This window comes from Balaenoptera acutorostrata, chromosome 14, assembly GCF_949987535.1.
Source record: "Balaenoptera acutorostrata chromosome 14, mBalAcu1.1, whole genome shotgun sequence".
In the NCBI taxonomy this organism is placed as follows: Eukaryota; Metazoa; Chordata; class Mammalia; order Artiodactyla; family Balaenopteridae; genus Balaenoptera; species Balaenoptera acutorostrata.
In genome coordinates this window covers 83,423,200-83,446,198 of record NC_080077.1, presented here as the reverse complement: position 1 = coordinate 83,446,198, position 22,999 = coordinate 83,423,200, and the positions used below count along the sequence as shown (strand labels likewise).

Sequence of the window (22,999 nt, the reverse complement as noted above, 5' to 3'; positions counted from 1 at the left end):
GTGGTTAAGAATACGCCTGCCAATGCAGGGGACATGGGTTCAATCCCTGGTCTGGGAAGATCCTACATGCTGCGGAGTAACTAAGCCCGGGCATCACAACTACTGAGCCTGCGCTCTAGAGCCCACAAGCCACAACTACTAAGCTACACGCCGCAACTACTGAAGGCCGCATGCCTAGAGCCCGTGCTCCGCAGCAAGAGAAGCCACGCACTGCAACGCGAAGAGTAGCCCCCACTCGCCACAACTAGAGAAAGTTCGCACGCAGCAACAAAAACCCAATGCAGCCAAAAAAATAATAAATTTTTTAAAAATTAAAGTAAATAACTGCCTGTGACCTTTAAAAAAAAAAAATTAAAAGTTGCTTAAATGCCCATCAACGAAGACCAGTAAAATAGGCCGTATAACATCTATAAACTGGAATATTATTTAGCATTTTTAAATGGTTTATTTGTATATGTACTGATATGGAATAATCTCCAAGATAAAATTAGGTTTAAAATAAACAGACCAATGTGTGAAATATGTTGCCACCTATTAAAATAAATATGCATATGCATAAATAAAATATGCATATATAAACATGTATTTGGATATTTTAGCATCTTGTGGTACCAAAAAGTAAGGAAGTGCTCATAGATTTTTAAAGGATATATATGTTTGAAAGGATACACCAAAGGATCCAACCTGGAAGAACTCTATCTCTTCCAAACTATTTAATAATTACAAGGGGGAAAATAGTAAGCATACGGTAGAGAATCAAGGCAAATGATTACTTAGCCAAGCGATCAAGGTTACGATCACCACCAGCAGCTCAGACGGACGGCCTGCCTCCCCTGATATGATGTAATGAGGACACATGATCACTTCACTGTGGCCTCCTTCTCAATGCTGCATTGCCATCTAATCATGAAAAAGCATCAGAGAAGTCCCAACTGAGGGATACTCTACACAATGATTCACCAAAGTCAAGGTCACAGAAGAGAAGGAAAGACTGGAGAACCATCAAAGATGGGAAGAAACTAAGGAGACACGAGGACTAAATATGAGGAGACCCAGAACTGGATCCTTGAACAGAAAAACGACGTTACTGGAAAAACCCGTTACAATCCAAATGACTTTGTAGTTGTCAAATATGTCCTATGGTTACATACGATGGTAACATAAGTGGAAGTTGAGGGAAAAGTATATTGGCACAGTACTATTTTCGCAATGCTTTTGTAAGTCTAAAATTAGTTCAAAATAAAAAATAAAGGTATAGGGCTTCCCTGGTGGCGCAGTGGTTGAGAATCCGCCTGCCAATGCAGGGGACACGGGTTCGAGCCCTGGTCCGGGAAGATCCCACATGCCACGGAGCAACTAGGCCCGTGAGTCACAACTACTGAGCCTGCGCGTCTGGAGCCTGTGCTCCGCAACGAGAGGCCGCGATAGTGAGAGGCCCGCGCACCGCGATGAGGAGTGGCCCCCGCTTGCCACAACTAGAGAAAGCCCTCGCACAGAAACAAAGACCCAACACAGCCAAAAGTAAATTTAAAAATAAATAAATAAATAAATAAATAAAAATAAATAAATAAAGGTATAGAACAGTGCATGAAATATCCTGCCACACGTTACAATTCATCCATACGTGTACATATAAAATATATACATAGAGACAAAGATAAAATCTGAGCAGAGGCTGGATGACTGAGGGGCGGGAAGGACAGCCAGGCTTACCTTGCTCCACGTACACTTTTGCATCTTCTGCATTTTCAACCATGGACATGCGTTCTGTATTTCCAATTTTAAGTGCAGTCTCTGTGAAGTTGAAGACACCGTGAGCAGCTCGCTAGTCTTCAGTATAAAAAGGCACTCAGCCTGATGATTGACAGGTTTCACAGGACTGTGAAAGGAGGTCCAGTTTCCTTCCAGAATCCATCTGCCACCAATATTTGTGGTCTGGGATAGTTTTTTTTCTTTTTTTCAGGTCATGAAAATGACTGAAATCCAAAGAAAGCATGAATGTATTTCCTGATAATATTATTGCAACTCTGGGAATATATATAATAAATTGTTTCCCACTAGGGTTTAAAAAAAAAAAGCTTAGAAGTGATGAAGAGACTAATTTTAAAGTCATAATATTAGCATTTCTCTAACCAGTTTTAATGAAACTGTTATAATCTATTTTGTGGTCATTATAATGATAAAGGGGCAGGTGGCATGAGAGCCTAGATTCCAATCCTGGCTCTGCCACTCACTGCCTGTGTGACCATGAACAGGTTGCTTGGTTTCCCTGTGTCTGAATTTCAAGAAAATAATCAGAAGACCTATCTTACGTCATTGTTTTGAATACTGATAATATCACACATCTCAAGCAGAACACGACCTGGCCCTTAAGCTCTCAGATGTTAGCAAATCTAATTTTTAAATGTTCTAGCTACGTTCAAACGTTTTGGGCATCTAAGAGAATCTAATATATTAATTTGTCATTTAATTAAACATTACAAGTTTCATTCACATATTCAATCACTTAAAAATATGAGCTAATGACACTTGTTAAAGCATAAGTTTGGGCTTATTAGTTATGAAAGTAGAAACAAGAATTTAGTGTTTTTTACTAGAGAAGCGTTGGTTAATAGTCATAGATTAAGTGGTCAGATCAAAGAAGGTACAAGTAAGAGTGGGTATTCTTTCTCTTCAGACAGAAGCAACCTCTCCACAAAGCTCCCTGAGGCCTCCTGCTCACACACCCCTCCTCCCAGAAGCTGGTCCCCCTCCAGGGCTCTGGGTTGCATCCCTCTGGCTTTCACAAGGGCTTGAAGGCCTCCATATCCCCACCTGGCCCTAGGTGGGTAGCCTCTCCCTCCCCAGCCTCAGCCCCAGCCCGCCATCTGGCCCTTTCCTACAGCAGGCCATAAGCTCACTCTTGACCCAATGCACTCCCCGTTGCCAAGTATTTCTGTGTTCCCACCTCAACAAAAACTGCCCAGGTTTAACCATCCAGGAGCATGGGTCCTGCTTACCAAACAAGTCTACCAGACAGACTCCAGACGCGTTTCAATCCACTCCATACCTGCTTCTAAGACCTCGCAGCTCCTGCAAAAGCTAGCCGAGAGCCTGGGCTACACAAGCCAAGGGGCAGTTGTTTGTCTCACCTGCCTGGACCGCCAGGCAGCAGCCCCACAGCAGGACCTCCCTCCCTGAAGCTCCCCACTCTTCCCAGTAGGGACCCCGGCAGGAAAGGATTCCAGAGCGGGGAAGGGGTGGGGGAGGGGCTGGGGACGCCTCCAGAAATTCCACACAGGCACCCCCCATCACAGTGAGGAGCTGAAAACACTTTCTGAAATTTTTTTCTTTCCCCCATCATAACCTGGAAAGAACGCTGATCAAGGCAAAACCAGTGAGGATCATTTTGTTATAAAACCACGGAAACTTTCCTTAAGAGGTCGAGCTTGCAGTCACTTCAAAGTGACAGAATTGAGAAGAGCTGCCCACCCCCATCCTCACCTCTCACAGCACAAACACAGCTGGCTGGAGCCTTAGCCTCCCGACCTCCAGGTCAGCACCCCCCGCAAGCAACGCCATCCCCGTCATCTGGATGAGGGATTCCGGACCGGCCCCAGCCTGAAACCGAGCGCCTCCAGGCCCACGCGGAATTTAGCAGCCGTCGGGTCCGAGCTCTGGATAAAAAGAAAGCAGCTGGTCAGGTGGCGGCTTTGTGCAGATGCATCAGAATCACCTGAAGGGCTTGTTAAAACCGAAATCTCCGCGTCCCACCCCCAGGGTTTCCGGTTCCCTGGGTCTGGGCGGGCGCCAGTTTGCATTTCTACAAAGTTCCCAGGTGAAGCTGATTCTGCTGGTCCGGGGTATGCTTCGAAATCCCCTGTCCTAGGATACCTAAGTGATAGGCAGGCCCCCAGAAGGGATTCGGCGGAAGACGTCCCCTCAAGATGCTGCTCCAAGGACCCCCCGGGGACCCTCATCTGGAGTCACCGATACGCTAGATTTTCCCCTGTGGGTCTCGCCAAGACTCCTTCCCTAACTCGGGAGCCGGGACCCACACCGGGGGTTTTTAGACTGAGTGGTTGTTTTCAGAACTGTTCCAGGACCTCAGACTAAGGAACTGGAGTGAACCAGAAAGATGCAGAGACCCAAGCCCGCCTTCCCGGACCCCTGGGCCAAGGACGGGTTCCCTGCCAGGGCCCATGAAACCCCTCACTCACCTCGATCCCGGTGGACCCGAAGCTGGAAAGTCATTGCCACAATGAGGAGCGTCCTAACATACTGGTAACAGGGCGATCCGATAAGGAAGATCCCGACTCCGCCTCCTGGGACGGCACTGACCACGAGTGAGACCCTGAACGAACCGTAGAAGGCCGCCAGCATCTCGCCGTCCTGGCCTGGGAGGGAAGGGGCGCTGAGCCGCGGGAGGGGAAGCGAGGTTCCGGTCACGGAGGAAAGGGGTCCTCGGGGTCGGAGTCCACCCAGCCTGGCCCCTGGATAGTCTAGGATTCCAGGAAACCTCAGGGCACCCGGATCCGGGCCCCATTCCCGAGGAGTAACGTGGGAGGCAGCGGACGAGCTGCGGCCGGTAGGGCGTCCGAGGGCGAGAGCTCCGGGCTCACTCACCAAACAGCGCGTGGAACATGCACGGCTCGACGTAAACGACCTCTGCGATGTGATCGTCGCCCCTCATCTGTCTCAGACTTTGCGCGCTAGGAAGCGCCAAGCGCCTGAGGGGCGCGGGGAGGCACATGGACCCAGGCGGCGGGGTGGGAGCGCTCGGCCTCTTAGGCGGCCGGGCCCCGCCCCTTCCACGCGCGCCGACCTGCATCCAGCATCCAGCATCCTGCATACTTCATCCCTCATCCCGACCCGTCTCCGTGTCGTCTGCCCCGTGAACCAGCAGTTCCCGCGCCGGGATGGTCTCGGTCACCGCCTCTGCCTTCTAAGGCCCCGGAAGACCCCCAGGCCCGCCAGGCTGCATTGTGTCAGGGTCTCTGGCCGGCTGCACAGCCACGTGGGGCGGGGGCGCGGGCGGGGGTCGCCACCGAGGGTCGGGCTCCTAGGATGCCAGGCAGAGGGAATCTGGAAATGGGGGCAGGGGGTGAAGGGGGGCGGCTGAAGAATGGAACCCACGCCGGCTCTGAGGATATTCCACTTCCTCAGAGCCTCCATGCCTTCCAGAAGGCCCTCCTCTCGCGCCCAGGTCTCCTGCGGCCCCAGGAACCAGCTGCCCTCCTAGCGGGGAAGAGGGGCTCGGAACCAAGCCTGGGGTAGGGGCGTCGCAGCGCGGACCAAGGGCCCGGCCTCCACCGTTCCAGTGACCACCTGCGAGGAGACCAACGCTCCCAGAACCTGAAACAGCTTGTCTGGAGAGAGAAACCTACAGGACATGGTGGAAATGGCGCTTGACCTCTTTGATCTTCCTCTCAAAACGTATAACCCCGGTAAATCATGAGCAAAACATCACAGGACTTCCAAGAGGGGCATCTGGCAATACACCTGGCCAGTGTCCCTCAGAACTACCAAGGACGTCAAAACCAGTAACACTCTGGGAAAATGTCACAGTCAAGAGGACCCTAAGGAGACAATGATAATTAAAGGTTATGTGTCCTGGATGGGATCTGGAACAGAAAAGGGATAGCTGGTAAAAATGAAGGAAATTCAATAAACTGTGGACTATTTAATAATAGTCCATCACTATTGGTTCATTAATTTTAATGAATATGTCATACGTTTATTAACAATGTATATAATACACTCTATAATAGGGAATGTTAATAATAGGGAAAACCGTGAAAGGATATAGTATGGAACTCTACTACCTACTCAATTTTTCTATCAATACAAAACTTGTACAAAGTTAAAATCTAGTAATAAAAATTAAATACAGTTGACCTTTGAACAACCTCGGTTTGAACTGCGCAGGTCCACTTATACGCGGACTTATTTCAATAGTAAATACTAAAGCGCTACACTTGGCAGTTGACTGAATCCACAGATGCAGAAGGGCAGGTAGGGAGGAACCCAGTATATGGAGGGGTGACTAAGTTATGGGTGGATTTTCCACTGTGTGGAGGGTCAGTTCCCCTAATCCTGGTGTTGTTAGGAACTATTTGTAAATGAAATGATATGTCTAGAATTTGCCTCAAAACAATCTACATTTAGGAAATGTAAAAACAAGATTATTGATACTTGCTGAAGCTGAACAATAGACTGGATTCATTACACTGTTCCTCCACCTCATTTGTGTGTGAAATTTTTCATAATAGAAAGTTTAATAAAAAAAGAATGAGTTAAATCTACATGCCCAGATATGGGGGGGGGGGTGTCTGAGGCTAGGTTACAAAGAAGTATGGTCAGGAAGGGGAATTTTGCTTGTCTCCTTGTATCCTTCCACACTGTTTATCTTCGTAAGTGTGTAATTAAAAATACAACATTAATGTGATTGGCACACCTCCTACAGAGGAAGAAAGTCTATTCAAATGACAATTACATTTTTAGTCGATTCTACAATTTCAAGGGATCTTTTTTAATCCCTTAAGAGAATACAAGTCTTCATTGCAATGACCAGACTATAAATCCCATGAGTTCCCTGCCTTATGTTTTGGCAGTGTATTTGGTTTACCTAGCACATGCCTGGAACTGTGTAGAACTCACACTCACTGCATTAAAAAAAAAATTAAAAAATCACATCTGTGTCAGGAAAAGTTTTGTTTTAAATAAATACGTAATTTTTAGATGCAAAGGGAAAATAAATCTTCCTACCTGCCTGCTTAGACTAATGCTTCATAAATTATGATCCATGAAGGAAGTAATGAAATCGTGGAAGCCATTTTAATAAATGAAAAAATCCAGCAGAGGTACATTTACCGAGAATAAAGCTGCCCAGGATAATGAAAGTGCCGGGTAGTTTGGGGTGATTTTGTTGTTGGTAGTTGATGTTCTTTCTTCTCCGCTTTTGTCTGAAATTGCAGCAGACACTGTGGTGACTACTCCCCTTCTTCAGAGCCAAGGTTTAGCGCAGCTGTTGGACCAGGAAGCCCTTGAACTAGCCCAGCTGGGTGGGTTGAGACTCATGGGCATTCCGCAGGTGACAATTCTTCCTATAAACAAGAAAAGGGATTTGGTAAATAACGACTAGGAGAGCACGACACTCAAGTCTTGAGTGGTTTACTCCCTTCCAAAAGAGAACTTACTCAATTTACAACCCACAGGGCAGAGGGCAGGGGGGAACAGGAAATCAAATGTTCTTCAGAATCTCTATCTGGTTCTATATCAGAGTCTCACTGGCCACTTTGTAATGTTTTTATTAAAGTGTAAAGAAAAACAGCATGCCATGACCTGAACGAAAGATAAAGTGTTGTTTTAAATATCATCACTAACTCTGGTATAAGAAAGAGAAGAGTTTCCTCACCCCCCAGGAATCTATGACCAGGCTGTGTGCACGGGCTTGAGCATCAATCAGCCTCTCTTCCTACAGATCTATTACTACAAAGGAAAGACAGGGCTGCGACTTTCCAAATTCTTTACAATTCAAGTCAGTAAAAACCTCACTAGCAGAGGGCTGAGAAACCAGCGCGAGCAACATCTGATTATTACTAAATGTCTTGAGTAGCAAATAAAAGGATCTTCATCAAAAAGTGGTTTTGAACAATATGTCTGTAAAGTTCTCAATCTTAAAAGAGACAATCAATCCGTGTAGGACCTGGTAAGGAAAAGGAGGTGCTCTTGACCTTTGGCTCCAAAGTCCCGTAAATCCCCTTAGACAACTGGGGGAGGAGGCTGACTGTACCCAGAGCCGTGCCCCCTCCCCCCACCAGGCTCAGGGCCGCTGTGAGACTTGTCCTCAAGTAAGGGTAGTTATTATGCTGAAACATGATGGGCAGATGAGCTTGGAAGTTCTTTCCTTTCCTTTTTGCCCTTTATCTACTTGATGATCTGTGGGGAGTTTAAAGATGAAGACTGCTTTGGGAAAGTGTCCTAAAAAATTATAAGACAAAGGCAACTTTACCTCTGAAATGGGACAGCCAGGAATAGGGTGCATAGAAAACAGCATAGGAACTTCCCTGGTGGCGCAGTGGTTAAGAATTCGCCTGCCAATGCAGGGGACATGGGTTCGAGCCCTGGTCCGGGAAGATCCCACATGCTGCGGAGCAAATAAGCCCGTGCACCACAACTACTGAGCCTGCGCTCTAGAGCCCGCGAGCCACAACTACTGAGCCCGCATGCCTAGAGCCCATGCTCCACAACAAGAGAAACCACTGCAATGAGAAGCCTGTGCGCCGCAACAAAGAGTAGCCCCCGCTCGCTGCAACTAGAGAAAGCCTGCGTGCAGCAATGAAAACCCAACGCAGCCAAAAATAAATTAAAAAAAAAAAAGAAAACAGCATAAATAAGGCTCCAGCCCTACCTGGTGGCCAGCAATGCATCTAACCACTGAAACTAGAAATTTACCAAACTTGCAGAGATGTAGCATTCCTAACTGAAGGGGGATGGGGGTGTGTGTCCATATGTTAGGTTAAAAGGACACTAGGCAAAATAAGTATGATCACACGTTCAGTCTTTGGCAATGCTTGTGTTTTACAGCTACGCTCTTAAAAGATGACCAAGAAGAACTGATTTCCTCTCTATTGTGGAATTTGTCCCTAACTAAATGTTAGGAGAAAGTTGGCTGTTTATAACACATATAAGTATATTAACAGCAACAGGACTTCACAGAAAACCCTTGCAAAGAGGAGGGTCTAGAACGGCAGAAAAGCCTCTTAGATAAATAATTTTTTGGACAAGTATGTCTCAAATACCCAAAACTTGAGGATATCTTTTCAACAAATGGCTGCCAAAGGTGGGGGTGGGTGAAGGTAAAAGGTACAAACTTCCACTTATAAAATAAATTAGCCCTGGGGATGTCACGTACTGCATGGTGACTATGGTTCATCATACTGCACTGCATATTTGAAAGTTGCTAAGAAGGAAATCTTAAAACTTCCCATCATAAGAAAAAAAAATTTATGGGCTTCCCTGGTGGCGCAGTGGTTAAGAATCCACCTGCCAATGCAGGGGACACAGGTTCGATCCCTGGTCCGGGAAGATCCCACATGCTGCGGAGCAACTAAGCCCGTGCACCACAACTACTGAGCCTGCGCTCTAGAGCCCGCGAGCCACAGCTACTGAGCCCACGTGCCACAACTACTGAAGCCTGCGCGCCTAGAGCCCGTGCTCCGCAACAAGAGAAGCCACTGCAATGAAGAGCAGCCCCTGCTCACCGCAAATGGAGAAAGCCCGCACACAGTAACAAAGACCCAATGCAGCCAAAGATAAATAAATATTTAAAAAAAAAAATTTGTAACTACATGTGGTGATGGATGTGAACTGGACTTCTTGTGATCAATTCACAAAATATACAAATATTGAATCACTATGTCATACACCTAAAATTAAGGTAATATGTCAATTATACCTCAATTAGAAAAACATTAGAAGATGATATCACAAAGTTATCAAATGGATGAGAGGTTTGAAGATACTTGAACACCAAAAAAAAAAACAACAACAAGGTATTGATACGTAGACCATGTAAAGAATTGTTCCAAATAAACAAAAACTGGATGGAGATCGCAACAGAAAAAGGGACAAAGAACACAACTATGCAATTCACAGAAAAGGAAAATAAGTTACTTACAAGTATATGAGATGATCTACCTAACTACTGAGAATCATGTATTAAAACAACAAGATACAGAAAAACAAAGTCAGAGGACTGATACTACCTGACTTCAAGACTTACTACAAAGCTACAGTAATCAACACAGCGTGGTACTGGCAAAAGACTAGACAAATAGATCAATGGAACAGAGTCCAGAAATAGACCCACACTAATACAGTCACCTGATTTTTCACAAAGGGAGCAAAGGCAACACAATGAAGAAAAGATAGTCTTTTCAACAAACAGATTAAAAAAAAAGAATCTAGACAGACTTTACACCCTTCACAAAAATTAACTCATAATGAATCAAAAACCTAATTTAAAATGCAGTACTATAAAACTCCTAGAAGATAACATAGCAGAAAAATTGAGATGACCTTGGGTTTGGTGATGACTTTTTTTTTGGCTATGGTATAATTGACACATAACACTATATTAGTTTCAGTTGCACAACATAATCATTTGTTATTTGTATACATTGCAAAATGACCACCACAATAAGTCTAGCTATCATCTGTTACTGCACATAGCTACAAATTTTCTCTTTCTTATTTTTCTTGTGATGAGGACTTTTAAGATCTACTTTCTTAGGAACTTTAACATGCAATTCAGTATTATTAACTATAGTCACCATATAGTACATAACATCTCCATGACTTATTTATTTTATAGCTGGAAGTTAGAACCTTGTAACCCACATCACCCATGTCTCCTACTTCCCCTAAACCCCCAGGCAACCACCAGTCTATTCTCAGGTATCTATGAGCTTAGCTTTTTTGATTTTTTTTTTTTCAGATTCCACATATGAGTGAGATCATAGGGTATTTGTCTTTCTCAGTCTCACTTATTTCACTCAGCATAATGTCCCCAAGGGCCATCTGTATTGTCATAATTGGCAAGCTTCCATTATGTTTTATGGCTGACAGTATTTCATTGTATGTATTGATGATGACTTTCTAGACACAACACCAATGGCACGATCCATGAAAGAAATAGTTGATAAGCTGAACTTCATTAAAATTTTAAATTTCTGCTCTGTGAAAGACACTGTCAAGGAAATGAGAAGAAAAGCTACAGACTAGAAGAAAACATTTGCCAAAGACATATCTGATAGAGGACTGGTATCCAAAACAGACAAATAACTCTTAAAATTCAACAATAAGAAAACAACAGGTTTAAAAAAGAGAAAAAAGATCTGAATAGACTCCTCATCAAAGGAGATATAAAGAGGGCAAATAAGCATAGGAAAATATGCTTCATATGTCATTCCACATCATATGTCATTAGGTAAATGCAAATTAAAACAGCAACGAGATACCACCACACACCTATGAGAATGACCAAAATCTAAACACTGGTAATGCCAAACGCTAGCGAGGATGTAGAGCGGCAGGAACTCTCATTCGCTGCTGATGGAAATAGAAAGGGGTCCAGCCACTTTGAAAGACAGTTTGACAGTTCTCTACAAAACTAAACATACTCTTACCCCACAATTTAAGAGTTTCATTCCTGAGTATTTTCCCCAAAGGACTTGAAAATGCAGGTCCACACAAAAGCCTGCACACAGATATTTAGAGCAACTTTATTCATAATTCCCCAGACTTGAAAGCAACCAAGTTGTCCTTCAGTAGGTGAACAGATAAATAAACAGTGGTCCATCCAGATCATGGAAATGAGCTATCAAGCCACAAAAAGACATGGAGGTGTCGACAGAAAAAAATGCACAACCTAAAGGTTGAGAATTATGTTTTATGCAGCAGACTTACTGAGGACATGAGCCCAAGATACAGCTTCTCAGATGGCTCTGAGGGACTATTCTGACGAGTTAAGGAGGAGTCAGGATATATAAGAGTTTTTGCAAAAAGAACCCCAAACAACAAAAAAACCCACCCCCACCGCCCCAAAAAAAACAAAACCAGGCAGTGGAACATCAAAAGATTACTGGTAATTAAAGGAAAACCAGGTATCTCAAATTAATGAATTAATGAATTTAGCACTTTTCTATGTATGGGAAAATGCAAGAGCCTGAGCTTACTGAAGTTATTCCTTTGATGCGCACCTTGACTATCTAGGGCTGTTACCAGCGGGACAGCGATTTCCTCGGTTCTTGTCCGCTTCAGGGAGAGAATTCAGACGAGAGACTTAGAGCAGTTTTAAGTAGCAAGGAGTTTTATTAAGCAAAGAGAAGGTGTGCTCCCGAGAAAGGATGAGAGCAGGCTGTCTGCCCCGCAATGGGGGGTAGGTTTGGGTTTTTTAGAGTGGTGGTCCCTCCCTGTGTACTGTGTCATTTGACTGACAAGTTGATTGACAGCTTTAGGTTATATAACTTTTTTCCTAGTGTGCAGGCACTTACCCATAAGCACCCAAGTGATACCCATGGTGGAGGGGGGCCAAAACCTCAATGCTAATTTATTACAAATACAGTATAATGAACCCCGGGTTACTCTGAGCCACTGTTTAGGTCTTGGTGTGCCTGAGCCAAACTGTGCTGGCGGATTTATCTTGCCTGGTCCTAATAAGGCTGGAAACTTAGCAGTCCTTGACCACAAAAGGGATGATCTTTTCTGATCACCATTATCCAGGTGGGGGAGGGAAAGATGACCCTGTCCAGGATGGGGCAAGGACCACTCATATCTGACTACCTACCTAGTAGGGCCAGTGTGCTGTCTTTTTCCAGTCTGAACCCCTTCAGGGTGGGCCTTCAGGGCAGCTGCAGTGGCCAATAGCTTGACGGCCACCGCATCCTTTGTTTACTGAAATGACATTCTTTGTCAACAGAGGAAACTTAAATGCATTTACTAAGTAAAAGAAGCCACTCTGGAAAGGTTATATACTATATGATTCCAACCATACGACATTCTGGAAAGGGCACAACTACGAGAGAGTAGAAAGATCAGTGGTTGCCAGGGGTTAAGGGGGAGGGAGGGATGAGTAGGGTGAGCACAGAGGTGTTTAGGGCAGTGAAGCTCTTCTGTATGACACTGTAAGGGTGGATCCATGTCACTACACATTTGTCACAACTCCAAGCGTGAACCCTGATGTAAACCATGGACTTTCTCAGTGTTAATTACATGTCAGTGTAGACTCATCTCTTTTGAACAGATTACCTCTCTGGTTGACTGAAAGAAAAAAAAAAAGCACAACGTGAGAGTTGTGAGTTAAGTTTTATTCGGGGCAAATGAGAACTGCAGCCCGGGAGACAGCCTCTCAGGTAGCTTTGAGGAACGGCTCCAGAGAGGTGGGGGAAGGGCAGTATGCATGTGATTTTAGTGAAGGGGGTACGTGCCGTCAAGCACACATTTAGGCAGAAGGTTGTTGCTAGTCACAAGGAGCAGACGTCACCGCTAATGATCTCAGTGCTTTTCTAGACATGAGGAGATGCAAGAACTGGGCTCATGAAATCTTCTCCTAAAAATATCTAACTATTTGAAGGCCTGTTCTGCCAGTTTTTCCCAGAGCACAGAGGGCTTCACCCCTGATCTCCACCCTGAACTCCTTTCAGGGGTGCTGAAGGTCAGTGTCTGCAGTGGCTCGTGACTGCAGAGGCAGATGGCAGTGCCAGTTGGTAGTTGGCACTCTGGTAAAGGATGTTTGTAGTTAGGGAGGCTGGGCAAGTGTGTGGCAGGGGGTTTATGGGAACTCTCTGTACTTTCTGCTCAATTTATCTGTGAACCTAAACTCTTCTGAAAAATAAAGACTAGGGCTTCCCCGGTGGCGCAGTGGTTGAGGATCTGCCTGGCAATGCAGGGGACACGGGTTCGAGCCCTGGTCTGGGAAGATCCCACATGCCACGGAGCAACTGGGCCCGTGAGCCACAACTACTGAGCCTGCGCGTCTGGAGCCTGTGCTCCGCAACAAGAGAGGCCGCGATAGTGAGAGGCCCGCGCACCGCGATGAAGAGTGACCCCCACTCGCCGCAACTAGAGAAAGCCCTCGCACAGAAACGAAGACCCAACACAGCCAAAAATAAATAAATAAATTAAAAAAAAAAATTACCACTAATAACAAAAAACAGACATCGCAAGTTAACGATATTAGTGCTTTTCTCTGAATGGGAAGATGCAAGAGTCTGGGCTCACTGGAATTATTCCGTTGATATGCACCTTAACGGTTGTAAAATGAAATTTGCATTTCATCGCAAGACAAGAAAAATTTAAACACAAAAAGATTTTCTGTGCCCTTTGGCCTCCTCTCTCCCCTCTGCTGTGCATCGTGTATCAGCAATACGCACCAGCCAAGCTCCCCCATCGGCAGAAATACCCGCTCAACCATAAAGAAGCAACATTCTCCCAAGATTACTGGGACAGCTCTTTAAAAGATAACATTCTTTCTTGATCTCCATAAGGGAGTCACATGGCCTTTAGATCTGGATTGTGTAAACTCTCAATAATACCTCATTTGATGTATAGTCCTGTGTCAAAAAAAAAAAAACATACAACTGTGCCTTGACTTTTTCTTTTCTTTTATTTTTTTGGCTGCACCATGCAACATGTGGGATCTTACTTCCCCCACCAGGGATCGAACCCACACCCACTGCAGTGGTTGTGTTGCCCTTTCGCTTACCCTTAGTGGAAAAGTGATCAAGAGCTTCAAACTCAAAAAAAAAAAAAGGACCACCGCAAGACAACCATTTTTTTTTTTTTTAACCTTCAGGTTACTATTTCCAAAACTTTTCTATGTATTTGCTCAAAGTCTTGTGTTGCTTAGGAATTTTTTTTTTTTTTTTTTTTTTAGTGCTGAAAAATCTTCAGTCCAGGGCATGCATGGGATTTATAGCACAGTCTTAAATTTCCAAGCTTGATACTTTTGACACAGATTAACTAACCTAAAGCTGTTTTCTACATTCAGAAGCACTGCCCTTAGGGAATTTCTAGACTTAGGGGCAAGGGCAGTTTTTTATGCCCCCTCTACACTGCAGAATTGGGGTTCATAACTCTACAGTTGACATGCCCACACACAATCATTCACTGCCAACTGATTTTTTAAAGGGTGCACTGGCTGAGGCTAATTTGGGGGCCACAACTGTTGGTCCATAAGGAGACTCAAGCAAGAAGTACAAAAGGGAGACTGTTCACCTAACAGATCAGAAGAAAAAAAAAGTTTGCAGGTGTCTCTGGGTGAGATTGTAGGGAACTGTTGCAACTGTTAACAGGTATCCAGAAATATCTTGCCAATGCCCTTGCATTCAAAATGTGCCCAAAGCCACAAGGGATCCCCTTGAGGTGACCAGGATCAGAGGCTGTCTCTTCCCTGGAAACTGAGATGCCCCCTGCCCAGACCCCACCTGATCCCAACACGAGCCCCTCCCTGACCTGTAGCATCTTGGGCCCAGCAATAGCCTGCGATGCTGACACCCAATGATTGTCCCATGAGAGCCCATCAACTCTTCTGACCGGGAAGGAACAAATCTGCAAGGCAGGTCAACCTTTGTAGATACTCTTGGCCTCTTTCCACACGGAACTGAGCCAACTGTCCCTCCTGACCCTCCAAACAGGAGGAAAGTCATTTATGTGTGTCTAGCTCTTCAAAATCAGAGGGCCAATGGTTTTAACAATCATCATTTCCTGGGGATGTGGGAAAGGTGGGACGGATTTCTCCTCCAAAATCCTGGGCAGGAGCTGTGCTGAGTGGTCCATGACTTCCAGGCCAGAGTACTGGCGCAATTCTCCAAGGTTGGAAGACAGGGTGTCAGGATGCCAATAGGGTACCTGCCTAGTCTCTTCCTCTCCTCCAAATGAACTTCAATAGCATGCCAAAATGGACCTTTGCTTCCTGGTGACCTAAAGGCTGTATGGCCTCCAAAGACCCCAGGAAACACACACACCATCCTGCATTTCCAGGAGGCAGGAAAACAGTGCCCTTGACAAAGGACTTCCCAGCTCCCCTCACTGAGCCTTCAATGTGAGAACAGGGGCTGGAGGCTGGAGTCCCTCCTCCATAAGCCTGGGAGGGAGCAATCCAGCTTCTGTCCTGCAGCCTGTCCTTCATGCATTCAAGAAATCACGTTTGACTGCCCATGGTGTCAGACATTGTTCTGAGACTTGATATCCTCACTACAACCCATGCGACGGATCTTATCCTATTACAGACAGAGAACCAAAGCACAAGGCTCATGGTTCCATCGCTGAAGAGGCTGAGCCAAGATCCAAACCCAAGCAGCCATGCTGGTGTCCTTGTCTTAGAAAACTGTCCTCAATATTTAATATTACATACTATCTATTTTTTTAAAATCTCAACTTTTCTAGAGTTTACCTTCCAGTGGGGCAGAGGAGGAAAACGAACGGTTAGCTTGTCAGTCATGTTTAAAATGCCATGAACAAAACTAAAGTAGGTCAAGCAGAGACAGTGGGGAAGGAGAGGACCTCTGGAGGGAACATGGACCACTGGGAAGAAGGGAACAGAATCATTCAAAAAAAAAAAATGAGAGGGAATTCCCTGGTGTTCCAGTGGTTAGGACTCCGCACTTCCATTGCAGGGGGCACGGGTTCAATCCCTGGTTGGGGAACTAAGATCCTGCAAGCCACCTGGTGTGGCCAAAAAATTTAATAAAAACAAGTGAGAAGTGCTCTTAGCAGAAGAGCAAAAATAAAAGCCCTGAAGTGGTAACAAGACGGTTTGTTTGAGGGGCAGCAAAAGGATAAGGATCTGGAGCAGAGATGCAGGCAGGTGGCAGGTTACACAGGGCGTTCTAGGTCAGGGCCAGGGGCTTGGGTTAAGTTGGCTGGAAAACTTTGGAGAATTTTGGAGTTCCTTTTGGAGGAGGGGCCATCTGATTAACGTTTTAAGAATTAAGTCTGATGGCCATCATCAAAACATCTACAAACAATAAATGCTATTTATTGACCACCATGGTGGTCAGCCACTATGGAGAACAGTATGGAGGTTCCTTAAAAAACTAAAAATAGAACTACCATATGACCCAGCAATCCCACTACTGGGCATATACCCTGAGAAAACCATAATTCAAAAAGAGTCGTATACCAAAATGTTCATTGCAGCTCTGTTTACAATAGCCAGGACATGGAAGCAACCTAAGTGTCCATTGACAGATGACTGGATAAAGAAGATGTGGCACATATACACAATGGAATATTACTCAGCCATAAAAAGAAACGAAAGTGAGTTATTTGTAGTGAGGTGGATGGACCTAGAGACTGTCATACAGAGTGAAGTAAGTCAGAAAGAGAAAAACAAATACCATATACTAACACATATATTGGAATCTGGAAAAAAAAAAAAAGGAAATGGTCAGAAGAACCTAGGGGCAAGACAGGAATAAAGACACAGACCTACTAGAGAATGGACTTGAGGATACAGGGAGGGGGAAGGGGAAGCTGGGACGAAGTGAGAGAGTGGCATGGACATATATACACTACCAAACGTAAAATAGATAGCTAGTGGGAAGCAGCCGCATAGCACAGGGAGATCAGCTCGGTGCTTTGTGACCACCTAGAGGGGTGGGATAGGGAGGGTGGGAGGGAGACACAAGACGGAGGAGAAATGGGGATATATGTATACGTATAGCTGATTCACTTTGTTATAAAGCAGAAACTGACACACCATTGTAAAGCAATTATACTCTAATAAAGATGCTTAAAAAATAAAAAGAATTAAGTCTGGCTGAGGAGCCGACTGTGAGATGACTGAAAGAGAACCCCCTGAGACCTGATAGGAGCCTCTTTCAGCAGTTCTGGCAAGGCAGGTTGGCGCCGGGGTGGGGTGGGCGCCTGGACCACGTACAGGTGCAGGAAGGGCTCAGGTTGGAAGTCAAGTTGACTGGGTTCGAGCAGGGAGTCCTTTCGGGTGGTCAGGCATCAAGGACGGCTTCTAGCTTGGGGCCTGAACCACTGGCCCAAAATGCTGGTACCACTCATTTACTGAGTGGGGACGAGAACAGCTGTCTGATGGACCGGCCACACGCCTCTTGCAGAGGATGGCTCCGTGCTAGTGTTTCTCCCCCATTTTTGTTCAATTGCTCCAAAAGAGAGTCAACACTTGTTTCTGGTGTCATGCTTGCTCTAAGTACCCTAGGCAAATCTCACAACTTCACATGAGGTCAGGTGCTATTATCTGCAATTTAGAGCCTGAGCAGGGAGAGGGGGTAGGAGGGTGAATGTGGCTAAGGTCATAGGGCCAGAAAGCTCCCTGAGGGGATTCATTCTGGCTTGTGAACTACCAGGCTGGTCTCTACTAGGGAAAACTGTAGCCCCCGTTCTGATGGCCCCTCTACCCTCAGGAGTGAGCCCCACCTATGGTAATGCTTCATCCACCCTAATCCCACTTACCCTTCGGAGGCCAGGGCAGCAATTCTGGAAGTGTGGTGGAGAATTCCAGAGACCACTTCAAGGGGTCTGTGTGAGGTTCTCCTTTCCTGTATACCTATCTGTAAGGCTGAATTTTCTTCACACTCCAGCCTAAATAATGTGCAGCAGTAGGCTGAATGCAAATGAGAACCCAGACAGCAGTCTCCAATTTAGTTTACAAGGATATGAAACTCTCAGTGCCAGAATATCACATCTCTCCTAGGTTGTCTGATTTTTTGGTCAGAGCTGCATCTCAGAACGTGACTCCTAGACTCTTTTCCTTTTTCTCTCCAGACCCTTTTTCCCCCTAGACCTTTTTCACCCTGTGCTCTGGGACCTCTTTCTAGCCTTAGGGGTTTCACTAAGGGTTAAGCTCAAGGGCCACCTCACCTGTGATGTTATCTCCAACACCTCAACTACACATCAAGACACATCAAGAAACCTCTTAAAATTTGATTCTTCAATTAGCAACCTTGGGGGGAAGGACATCAGGACTTAAAGGCAGAGGCAGAGACCAGAAACCAGCCGGGTGTTCCTTGTTAGGCTGGAGCAGAGTTTAAACCCGACCCCCTGCAGCTCTGGCTGCAGCCTCCTCTCTACCTCACGGTCGCAGGTTGGTCTGGCTGCAAACTGGCTTCCCTTCATCCGAGGAGCTAGGTCGAGGGAATTCATGGCTTCCTCAGGTTGCAGCATCCCTGCGCCAGAAAGCCACAGCAGGCACGTGTGAGGGGAGAGGGTAAGAGCCTGAACAGTTCTCTGCCTCTTTCCAAGGTTCCTTTCTGGGACTTCCCAGCTAGGCGTCCTGGGCCTGGGATTCTCGGGAACCTCAGAACCTGGGGCCAACTGGGCTCATTCCCACATGGCGGGTGGGATGGCCCCGCCCCAGGAGGCCAGCCCCGGCCACCTCTCACAGCCTTACTCCAGGGTCCCTAGGACCAACGGCCGGCACTACCAAGGAGTCTGGAGCACAGCCTGGACACAGAGGCCTCCCCGGGTGGGTGCTGGCCGAGGCGCTGTTGGTGGTTGCCCGGAGGGCATAGTTAGGGAGGGGTGAGGAGGGCTGGAGGGGCGGGGGCCAGGCCGCCTGCACAGACCGGTCCAGGGCACCTGGTCGTGAGGCCTCTCAACCTGCTCGTGCCGCTGGCGGTGCCGCTAGGCCACGGACTGGAGCACCCACTTGGTCTGGAACTTGCACAAGAGCCGTAAACCATGACTTCGGCGAGGTCCGAAGTTTCCAGACCCTTCATCTGCAGCATGACTTCGCTCACCTGCTCGACGAATGGGATTCGAGATCCATCGGGGCCTGTTTAGGTGAGAAGAGGAGCGCTCGGGCCCAGGAGGGCCGGGGCACCTGGGTCAGAACTGGGCTCACTCACGGAACACGGCTTCCAGCAGCCCCGTCTGCACCTGGAACACCCCGGGCTCCTTCAGGACTTCGGGAGCCCCCACCCAAGGTGGGATGTCGTTCTGCTCGGGCAGCTTTCCCATCTTCAGGGGGCCTAAACCAACCCTGCTCGGAGCTCGGACGTAGACTGGGCAGGACGCTGCCTCTGGCGGAAAGTTAAGCACCTGGGCCGGCCACGCCCCGCGCCCCGCTCCCCTGGCCAACCCCCATCCAGGCCCCGCCCCGCCCCCATCCAGGCCCCGCCCCCGGCCCGGCAGCGCAATCCCGCACTCGCCACGCCCCGCCCGCCCCGCGCCGCCTTCTTCTCCGGTTGACTGTCTAGGGCGCTTCCCCGCCCACCTCCGGCTCCCGAGCGCGGGCGGGCCCAGCTGTCTCCGAGTTGACTCGGGCTCCCACCTGCTTTGACTCGTTTTCTCCGCACCAAAATCCCTTCACCTTGGGAATGAGTGGGGAGACGGCGCTAGAAACCCTTGTTATTCTAGAAACAGTGGCTGGGCCTGAACCCCGGAAAGCAGTACAGGTTTGGGGGTGCGACGGCCACCCAGCTGCCAAATCGAGTCCCTGCCTTCCACGTTCCAAAGGAGGGTGTGTCTTCCCTTGGCCTAAGGGAGCCGGACCCCGGGACTTCACTGCGGGGCGACCCCTGCTACTTCAGGGGACTGAGGAGTCACTCCTGCCACTTAACGAAGAGGAAAATGAGATTCCGATATTCATTTTCTTCCAGGGTCCTGATGGGGGCTCTGAAGTGCCCCACGGTTCACGTTCTTTGAAGCCCCTGAGTCTGGAACTTTTGAATCTACCCGGATTTCGAAGCTCACGTGGCCTAAACTATGTGGTCCGGCCTTCAGGCCCTAAACAAACTTGTTTTATTCATTTAAAAAAACAGATTGCTCTAAACACTGCACTAAATCTATCCGATGGGGGTGTGTTTCAATGTTTAGGGCTTCACAGACAGAGATGAAGCTGGCTTTTCCCAAGATCATGTTCTGATAACATCCGATGTCCCCTCAGCAGCGTTCATGGCCACTTATTAGGGCAGAACTCTTCACCTGCAATCAAAACCTGTAGGTTGGTTGTTCTTTTGCAGCCACCAGTGTAATCAATTCAGATAATAATCAATGCCTAACTATCAAATGAAAGGTTATTAACTGGATATTTAAGAGTTCTGGCAAGCCTAGCCCATAGATTATTAATTACAAAGAAGAAAATATTCCTTCACAATAGTGACTTGAAGGGCAGATGCCACCTTAACCAAAGACCACAATTAGCATCACCAACAATGGGACCAATGGACTACTGGTCTGTCAAAGCCATGAAAACAAAAAAGCAGAAGGTCATCTTATTAGTAAAGAGACAACCAAGTGCTATGCATGATTCAAACCCTGAATCAAAGAGAAAGAACATTTCAGGACAGTGGAGGAAATTTTAACATGGACTATATTGTAAAATAGTGTTTGATTGTATGTTCTATAATATACAATTTCTAGAGTGTGGTGCCTTTATTACACAAGAAAAGGTCCTTGTTCTAACAAGAAATATGTTGAAATATGTGAAGTGTTGATATCTACAATCCACTTACAAATAGTTCAGCACTCCCCAAAAATGAAACCCCCAAATTATATATATACATATATATATATATAGAGAGAGAGAGAGAGAGGGAAGGAATCAACGTGACAAATATCAACAGCTGGTTCTCAGTGAAGGATATACAGAATTCTTTCTACTCTTCCATAGTTCTCAATTTCAATGAAAGGGAAAAAAGTACTAATGTGTCAGGTAGCTAATAAAAAGTAACTCTTCTGAGGGAAAAACAAAGTGTAAACCATCCCCTAGTGAGGACTTCCTTTATCATGCTTTCTTAACACCCCCATCCCCCATATACACACCATTTCTTTGGCTGGAAGTTCAACATGGTATTTATTTATTTATTTTTGACTATCGTGGGTCTTCATTGCACGGGCTTTCTCTAGTTATGGCGAGCCAGAGCTACTCTTCCTTGCTGTGTACTTGCTTCTCGTTGTGGTGGCTTCTCTTGTTGCGGAGCAGGGGCTCTAGGCACGCGGGCTTCAGTAGTTGTGGCACACGGGCTCTAGAGCACAGGCTCAGTAGTTGTGATGCACGGGCTTAGTTGCTTGGCAGCATGCGGAATCTTCCCAGACCAAGGATCGAACCCATGTCCCCTGCGCTGGCAGGCAGATTCTTAACCACTGCACCACCAAGGAAGTCCCTCGATATAGTATTTAAAGAAGCAGATAGATGAGCACAGGAATTGCGTCCAACTTAAGAGTATTAGAGAGAAGCCTGTGTAATTATACACACTTATTTCAAACTTGTAACACTGTACAAACTTATACAATAAACAACTGGGACTTAAAACTACAGGCTCAAAAAGTATGACTCTCAAACAAATTTGTATACTAATGACTAACATCCTTTCTAAGGAGTTTGTGTACGCTTAGAATCAGCACAGGTGTGGCAAATCAGCAGTTTATAAGCACCCATTTCCCCACTCCTATCAAGGATTCTCAGCTGTTTGCCTTGCCACTGCAAGAAGTGACTCTGGATTGATTTTTCATTAACGGATGTTGAACCTAGAATTGCAGATTCAAATTGCTGGCAGGAGAGTAGTGTGATTTACTAAGGGGAGTTGGATTCCCCCTCCCTGAACCCTCCTCAAAAAGGTGCCACCAACTCCTTCCTGCTTGGGGGACAGGGATTCCTGTCTTAATTTTTTTTTATCCCGAGGAAGCAGTTGTTTCTGTGTCTCCAGGCCCACCTTTAGCTTCCGAGCCTGGCTCTGTGAGTACACATGAGACGAAACCACTTAAAATTCACTCTCAATGCCAAATATCACCGGCCAGCAGCTTTTCATCTGAAGCAGGTGGGAACCTCAGGTTCGGCCGGAGGGAGGGTATGCTCGCTCTCTCCCAGTCTGAGTACATAGACTGCTGGGCAGGGAACATGGAAGGTGGGCAGTTGGCAGGGAGCTCACGATGTCCCCCACCACGGAACTCAGAGGTCAGGCAGGTAAGCGCCAGGTGCACTGAACCGGAGGTGCCAGAGGCAGCCAGGGCTCTTCCTCTGGGCCTTCTGGAAACTCAGGGCACCTCCTGGTCAGCCACACCTGGAGTTCCAGCCATCCAGCCCTCGGCGTGTCAGTGTGAGCCCGAGGGGACCCCCGAGCGCACGGCTGGGCACGGTCCCCAGAGCGTCACGCCTTGCAGCCCGAGGACGCACAGCGGCCTTTCATCTGGGCCATCACTCAGGAACCGACCCAGGGCCCCTGGGGCAGGGCCAAACTGAGACAAGGCTGCAGAATCCCGGGGACGCTGCCACAGTAAAGGCTGTCCCGGCGACACCCGTTCCTCCCTCCTCTTTCTGAGGAAAAGGCCACCAAGAAGGCCGGCATCTCTTTGGCCAGGGACCCTCCGCCCTGCCACGGGCGCGGGATTTTACCGGAGTTGCCAGGAAGTGCTCCCCCAGGCCCAGAGCAGTCCCCGCAGCCCAGATCCCCATGAGCAGTCCGTCTTCCCCCTCCTTCGCCCCTGTGCGAAGATTCTAGCCCAGCACTTGGGTCCGATCCAAGGCTTGCGTGGGGGGAGC

The 22,999-nt window shown here is 47.0% G+C and overlaps 1 protein-coding gene across 1 annotated transcript; it reads right to left on the bottom strand.

Annotated features, from left to right (window-relative positions):
* Window positions 1-4,834: 4,834 nt before the first annotated feature.
* On the bottom strand, window positions 4,835-19,476 carry DPPA5 (developmental pluripotency associated 5). Its single transcript, XM_057527648.1, is given in 6 exon segments — window positions 4,835-4,924; window positions 5,116-5,217; window positions 18,589-18,685; window positions 19,118-19,187; window positions 19,190-19,291; window positions 19,365-19,476. Coding segments are annotated over 6 exon segments (573 nt in total).
* Between the last annotated feature and the right edge of the window lie 3,523 nt (window positions 19,477-22,999).